Source organism: Drosophila mojavensis, unplaced genomic scaffold, assembly GCF_018153725.1.
Source record: "Drosophila mojavensis isolate 15081-1352.22 unplaced genomic scaffold, ASM1815372v1 contig_19, whole genome shotgun sequence".
In the NCBI taxonomy this organism is placed as follows: domain Eukaryota; kingdom Metazoa; phylum Arthropoda; class Insecta; order Diptera; family Drosophilidae; genus Drosophila; species Drosophila mojavensis.
Genome location: NW_025318726.1, coordinates 2,974,758 through 2,982,738, shown reverse-complemented (window position 1 = coordinate 2,982,738; position 7,981 = coordinate 2,974,758). Strand labels below are relative to the sequence as shown.

General features: G+C 41.2%; 1 protein-coding gene across 4 annotated transcripts in view; it reads left to right on the top strand.

Annotated features, from left to right (window-relative positions):
• LOC6572234 (soluble guanylate cyclase 88E) overlaps positions 1–7,596 on the top strand; it is a 50,824-nt gene extending 43,228 nt beyond the window's left edge. For 3 of the 4 annotated variants that reach the window (XM_015166282.3, XM_044007572.1, XM_044007573.1), the window contains exons 3-12: positions 2,079–2,333; positions 2,768–3,255; positions 3,334–3,457; positions 3,526–3,658; positions 4,723–5,054; positions 5,128–5,425; positions 5,502–6,480; positions 6,530–6,811; positions 6,870–7,148; positions 7,202–7,596. In XM_015166282.3, coding sequence (XP_015021768.1) covers positions 2,166–2,333; positions 2,768–3,255; positions 3,334–3,457; positions 3,526–3,658; positions 4,723–5,054; positions 5,128–5,425; positions 5,502–6,480; positions 6,530–6,811; positions 6,870–7,148; positions 7,202–7,382 — 3,264 coding nt within the window. In that variant the 5' untranslated portion in view covers positions 2,079–2,165 and the 3' untranslated portion in view covers positions 7,383–7,596. The remainder of the gene's footprint in view (positions 1–2,078; positions 2,334–2,767; positions 3,256–3,333; positions 3,458–3,525; positions 3,659–4,722; positions 5,055–5,127; positions 5,426–5,501; positions 6,481–6,529; positions 6,812–6,869; positions 7,149–7,201) is intronic. The other variant, XM_044007574.1, reaches the window with a different exon arrangement.
• Positions 7,597–7,981: the final 385 nt, after the last annotated feature.

Here is a 7,981-nt window from a genome sequence, read left to right as displayed (position 1 = left end):
AAATCAAATTGCTTTTACCTCTTGTTCGGTTTGCATACAAATGGAAATATAGACCATTTGAATTTACACTCTATATATTGCATGCCACTCACTCAGACGACCAACTCTGTTTATATCGACATATATATAGGAGGCATACAAACTGTGAATAAGGTCAACATTAATATAATTTAGAGCATCTGTAAAACTGTTGAATGTCGCTGGGTTAATTGGCGATGTAATGCCAACGAAAGTAAACGCGATGTAGTTCCGTTAACACATTAATAGGGAATAAAAGCTGTGAGAGTGAAATGTCATGTCACTCTTTGTATGGGGTTGCCAGATTACTATGTCTATGTTATGTTAATGTTAACTTCAATTACATTTCCAATAAATTCTGTAGAAGATACAGATCTTCCCAATTTGCCATTGTTAAACACGAGTATTCATTATATATTTTAACTCTCTAGACCTTTAAATAAGAGAGGTACTGAGAATTACAATTATATACATAACTTCGTACCTCCTAAAAGTCAAAGAATGTCGTGTTGCCTTTTAGCTGAACTAATTTAGGCTTTGATGAACGTAATACAATAATACAACAAAATATTAATATAGATAGATTTATAAAAGTATTTTATTATGATGAATGATGCTGAAAACATACAGAATGAGAATAAAAATTAAAAAAAAAAAGAAATTAATGTCTAAGACAAACAAATATAACAGTTCCTACCAGAACTTTCGAGATATTTTCCTTCTGAACGCACGCGTAAAATTTTTCAATATTTTTAAAAAAAAATACACATAATAGTTTATTCATTCACGTATTGATCAAATGTGCTACTGGGTAAATTCTCAATGAAAATTTGACAGCTCCGAAATTAAAGAACCTTTCGGGAAAACAACGCGTTTTTCAAGTATTCGTCCATTTTTAAATATTTTTAAGATATACTCTCCTAATCAGGGTTGAGACAAATCCAACAAATCAAAAACAATGAAAATTGGTCCAGCAGATCTCATGTTATAAGTGTTGTAACACATAACACAACTTTATTTTGTATATACATATATAGATATACATATGTATATATAGTAGTTGTCGACTTGTTGGCGAATCTTAACACTATCGAATAGGGATATATTTTAAATTTTAATTCTCCAGCTCCAAAACCAATAAAATAGTTGTCGTTCATATGGACTGACTGCCAGACGGACAGACAGCAAGGCTGACATTGCTTGAAACCAATAGACCCATTTCACGTTTGTGAATAGAACCCATAATTAGAGTTCATATCGATTGCTTGAAGTTGAGAAACTCATAAATTATCCATCATTGAGATGTGGTTAGGCTAAGGTATTGGCATGCTCATTTTGTTAGCTGTTTCCTCAAGAATCGTGACTAAGCGAATCTTGAAAACGTGCCATGCCAAATGAAAAGTCAACAGTTTTAGACAAATAATCACAAATTTTCTATCACTTGGCCGCCCAATTGTTGATTTAAACCACAAGCTGATGAAATCCTCGCATCAAAAGATGAGCCAATCTATTGACATATTTCCCGAGAGGCAACATGAAAAAAAAAAATCATTGGATTTAGCTTTGCGGCTGACATAAATTATGAGGCGCCAAATGTCTGGCGCATTGCAAAAATGTCAACATTGGTTGGTCGCTTGCCTCCGGGGATTTGCCCACAATATACACAGTTATCCCAGAAAACCGAAGCCACCCGGTGCTGACCACAAATTCTAATGCAATTTGCCTGAAAAGCATCACGGGGCGTATACTTAATGTGAGAAATCTGCTAAATCAATTCGAGTTTGTTGCGATGAACCGAACAAAAATGTAAACAAGCTTGGATTTTAAGGAGCTTAGCTGATATTTTCGAAAAGCAAGAGTCAAATCTATATCTCTTTAAAGAGGTAATGTGGACAATAAAATTAGAAGATGAGGCACATTTTATGTTCATCGAGGATAAGTGCTGTCCCAAGTCAAGCTCGATTGATTATAATTTAGTTTAGCCCAGTTTGAGACGAGTAAAGGCCAATTTTTGTAACCTTATTTAAAAGTTAATTAATTACCGATCCATTTATTCACAGGTCATAACTACTGTAATTCTTTAAAAATGCCAGACGCTAACTGAGCTGAAAACCAAATAGGGCTAATTAAATCGAATCTTCGCTAAGATGTATGGCTTACTGCTGGAGAACCTCTCCGAGTACATCAAATCTGTGTACGGCGAGGAGAAATGGGAGGACATCAGACGACAGGCGGGTATCGATGCGCCTTCGTTCAGTGTCCATCAGGTGTACCCCGAGAATCTGCTGCAAAAACTGGCCAAGAAAGCGCAAACGGTGAGCAAAAAATTTCGAAAAAAAAAAACAAATTAATTGTTAAACAAAAAACAGAAAAAACTGAAAAATAAAATTTTATAATAATGCTAATAAATGTAAATTTAAAAAATATTTAAATTATATAAATTAATTAATATATATTATATAATTAAATTATATAAATTTTAAAACCCTGTTTAAAAAATCTTTTGAATATAAAAAATATATATATATATTTTTTTTTTACTTTGATTAAAATGAATAAATAAAATCTATTTTTATAACATGTAACACATACTTATAAACATATTTTATATACTTATGTATTGATAGTAAAAAAAAACAAATGGTTTATCAAATATTTAAAAAAAAAAAATATTTATTTATACAAATTCTAAATAACAATTCATTAAACTCATATGTATCCACTTTTGCATATTTCATATGTTGCTTAGGTTCTGGGAGTATCGGAGCGCGAGTTTATGGACCGTTTGGGCGTCTACTTTGTTGGCTTTGTGGGTCAATATGGTTACGATCGAGTGCTGTCTGTGCTGGGGCGGCACATGCGTGACTTTCTCAACGGTCTCGACAATCTGCATGAGTATCTGAAGTTCTCATACCCACGCATGCGTGCGCCCAGTTTCATATGCGAGAACGAGACCAAGCAGGGACTCACACTCCACTACAGGTCCAAGAGGCGGGGCTTTGTCTACTACACGATGGGGCAGATACGTGAGGTGGCGCGCTACTTCTACCACAAGGAGATGCACATTGAGCTGGTCCGTGAGGAGATTCTGTTTGATACGGTGCACGTGACCTTTCAGCTGACGTTCGATAATCGCGCATTCACCCTCGCCTCCCTGGCCATGACCCGCGAGGAGAAGCACTTGCCCATCAGTGCGCACGTGCTCTTCGAGATATTCCCGTTCTGCATCGTGTTTGGGTAAGCAGAGCTGTCTGAATATATTACATAAATCTCCAAAGGGCTTTAGCAACAACTAACTCTAATCCCTGCTTGCAGCGCCGACATGGTGGTGCGCAGCATTGGCAACTCTTTGATGGTTATACTGCCCGAGCTGCTAGGCAAGAAGATTACAGCCTGGTTCGACTTAGTGCGCCCGCTAATTGCATTCAAATTTCAAACCGTATGTGCTTTGCTAGTCCCCTGTCTCAGCTTGCTCTGCCTACATTCTCCTCTACTATCCCCCATTAGATACTCAATCGCACGAACAACATATTCGAGCTGGTTACCGTGGATCCAGTTACGGAGCGTTTGGATGCCCAAAATGAGGATCTGCTGCTGCATGATGATGGCAGCGAGCCGGAGAAATCTCTGCGACTAAAAGGTAAATCAGTTTAAAGTAGTTTTTAAATTAACGCATTAATGATTTCATCATAGCAGAGAATAGTAAATATTACAAATATTTTGGAAAAAAGTTTTAAGTTCATAATCAAATGGGACAAATCATTTATTACATTCATTCATAAAAGTGAATTAGTACATATATTGGTTTTGTGCAATGTCCGTCTTGTCCGTCTGTCCGTATGAACGCAGCTTTTTTCGGCGCCATTAAAGCAGAGACTTGAAATTTGGAACACATACTCGGGTATATCACCGATTTATAAAGGGTCAAAATTTTCCCGATCGAAAAATGCACTTTCCTCCTCCATCTATGCCCCAAAAAAAAAATTTTACGCCTCTTTAGAGGCGGGGCATGTCGAAACATACCCTGTAATATTCACATTTTTTGAGCGAAAGCATTCAAATTTTGCAGTTAGGGTACCGTTAGCTCGTTCTAAGAACTGACCAAAAATGAGGTGTCTACACCCAGTAGACGCGTGGCAAATCGGAAAAAGCTGAATTTTCTACAATACTCAGCTACTAAATTGCTGATGGGATGTTGCAATGTTCTTACTTGCTTACTTTATGGATTTTAAAGAAATTTAGAGGATATGATCTACGCATTCGATTGAAAATTTCCCAATTTAGACCAAATTAAAACTTTTTCACATATATGGATATATTTTCAACTGACCTTCAATTTTATAAAATATGCATAAATTTGTATATTATGCATGTAGACTTGAGCTCCAAAGACGTATAATTCGATAATTAAATTCGGATATGTTATATCTATAATCGGTTGCATTAAAGAGATTATCTATTTTGTTAAGACTTTAGCTTTTATCAGTAATGAGATCGATTCATATATCTATACGAACAAAGGAACAGACAGACGGACAGAAAGATAATAATCGACCTAGCTCGACATCCTGATCAAGAATATATATAGTCAGCAACCATTTTAGCCTAATTTCCCATTTTCAACGATTTTAGGGTATTATATCTTATCTTCAGTTTACTTCAAATGCTCTATAAGCACTGACTAATACACATAGAATCTTGCAGGTCAAATGGTTTATATGGAAAACTGGAGAATGATAATGTTCCTGGGCACTCCAGTGATGCCAGATCTGACGTCTCTGATCACAACTGGTCTCTACATCAACGATCTGTCCATGCACGACTTTAGCAGAGATCTCATGCTGGCGGGCACACAACAGTCCGTGGAACTGAAATTGGCCTTGGACCAGGAGCAGCAAAAGTCCAAGAAACTGGAGGAATCTATGCGTAAGCTGGACGAGGAAATGCGACGCACCGATGAGCTCCTATATCAGATGATACCCAAGCAGGTGGCGGATCGTTTGAGACGCGGCGAGAATCCCATAGATACCTGTGAGGTAAGATTGCTTCAAAATTCCTCTCACGGCTGCAGATCAAGTGAAAGTAATATGAATATCAATCCAACTGCAGATGTTCGACAGTGTGTCTATATTATTCTCGGATATAGTCACGTTTACGGAGATTTGCAGTCGCATTACGCCCATGGAAGTGGTATCGATGCTGAATGCCATGTACTCAATCTTCGATACGCTCACCGAGCGTAATTCGGTCTACAAAGTGGAAACAATTGGTGATGCGTACATGGTAGTGGCTGGAGCACCCGACAAGGATGCGAATCATGCCGAGAGAGTCTGTGATATGGCGCTGGATATGGTCGATGCCATAACCGATCTGAAGGACCCTTCAACGGGACAGCACTTGAGAATTCGTAAGACCATTTTATCTTATATAAGAGTCCCTAACTTCGTTATATCTCACACGTTTCTCTTGTTCGTTCGGAGTAGGCGTGGGCGTTCATTCGGGCGCCGTTGTCGCCGGCATTGTGGGCCTGAAAATGCCGCGATATTGCCTGTTCGGCGACAGCGTTAATACCGCCTCCCGAATGGAGTCCACCAGCATTGCCATGAAGGTGCACATATCGGAGTCCACAAAGGTGCTGATTGGACCCAGCTACAAAATACTCGAGCGCGGCGAAATCGATGTCAAGGGCAAGGGCACCATGAAGACCTACTGGCTGGAGGACCGAGAAAATCGCCTGCCGCTGCAGCTCACCTCTGGACTGCAGTTGAATCCCATGTCCGCGGCACCGCCGCTTACACCCATACCCAAGGCCATTCTGCCAGCGTCCAAGCCACATACACCCAATGCAGCGCAGACAGCCGAAGCCCCACCGGCGGCTATGTCGAACGTGGTGCTGGGAGCAAGCGGTGCCTTGGTGGCTGCCTCGGCTCTGACTCATCATGCTGGAGCCACCGGAACGTCTGCAGCTGATGAGCGGAGCAGTCGCATCTACTCGCCGGTTACTTTCAAGGACGTGGCCAGGAGAAGCATCGCCAACTCACCAGTGCGGACGAGCGCCTGTTATCCAGAGCAGAATAAGCGCCGCGAATCCCGCTCCAATTCCACTGGTCACGTTTTCATGCGCTCGCCCAGCGACATCTTCGGCTCGCTTATACTGGACACCGAGGAGTTTCTCGAGGACTTGCAGAGCTCCCGAGGCCCACTCACCGGCAACAACAACAATAACTGTGAGTCGCCATGTGGCTTCAGTAGTCCCACACCACCCTTCCGCATCGGCAGTGCCCCGCCCAAGCCACGTCCCAGTCACCCGGACAAGTTTACGCCCGAGGAGCTGGCTGCCATGGATCAACTGACGCCTCCCTCAACTGCGCCGGCACGAGAATCGGCCACATGCAGCAGTGCGAGCATAAAGCCCTCCACATCCAACGCATCTCTGGAGCGGGACAAGGCCACCAAGTTGAAGTAAGTGGGACTACTTGATGTGGAACGACACCGACTTCACTCTAATCAGAAAAATCACATTTTCCACCAGCACCACCCTGGAGGCAATCAACGTGCCTATTGCGACGACAGCCAAGGACGTCTGTGTGGCTTCAGGGGCTCCACCTGAAGGAGCTTCGATTCCGAAAGTTTGTCCTATGCGCCGCAACACGTCGCCGCCGAACGGGGTGGGCACAGCGCCAGCCGCGGTGCATGCGAGCAGCAGCAACAGCCGACCAGGTAGTAAGGATTCAATGTCATCGATCTCTCTGCATTCACCTCCACCACATCGTTCCAGCTCTGCGCCGGCCAGGTGAGATTTAGCAAATACTTGAGCTGAGCTAATTAATCGAAATATATTTTTGTTTTAGACCCCATTCCATGTCCAAGGCAGCGCGGAAAGCTTTCCTCGCTGCCAAGCAGACAAAGGCCATGGAGAAGCTGGACAAGATGATTGAGGAAGCGCAGGAAGTGGAGTCACAGTCGGTGGCCAAAGCGGCCAACGTGCGTCTTGCCATTTTTGGACACGACGGCGGTGGCGATGACCCGGCTGCAGGCGGCTGTCCACTATTTCTGCCACCTCCACCAGCACAGTCAATGGGTCGCATGATGCCGAGCTCCATATCCGACTCGAGCATTTGTAACCATGGGTAAGCCACTTTCTGACATGTGACGTGTGCAAATCTCATGCAAATCTTTGCAGACATAGTCATGCGCCCAGCTGCCATCACACGCTGCACGAGCCAAAGATGAGCAATAGCCAGAGTTTCCAGCACGCACGCAGATCGGGTCCCATTACTCACCAGTGCTGCAGCGGATTCGGAGGCCATGGCAACGGCAGACACTCGCATCGCATGCACTCCAATGCCTGCAACCTGCTGTAGACCTCTCGAATAGGGAAATCTCCGACTCCCAGTCATATCGTCTCTATGTCAATGTGCTTTTCTAGAGTATAGTCAGCAATTGTAAGCTGGTTAACTGTTGATTCTCATATACGAGAGTATATATGTGTATGTATCTCTTCTATTCAAATATACATACATACATATGTATACCTACTCTCGTTTATACTGGCTGCAGTATATATACATATATCTAAATATATATTGTAATTTTTAATGACAATGAAATTTACTTTTAATTTTTAAAATTAATATTAATTTAGTATAAAATTACTTGTTCGATTTAAATGATTTAATTATAGTAATTTATTAAATTCTGCTATATTTACTGTAATATAATTTTATTTAAGCTATTTATTTTTTACGGCCAGAAAGATTTCAAGCTACTCTCACATACACACGCCTATGTATGCAGTTTGTTTAAACCATAAATACAAATACATATACACATACATAAATGACTGTAGCTAGTGAAAAGGTTTGTATGTCCATGTCTATTAAAAACACTGTAGAAACTATTCAAATTCAATAGCTAAATACAGATTTGTAAATGTACCTTAATCAATGTTAACACAAGATAC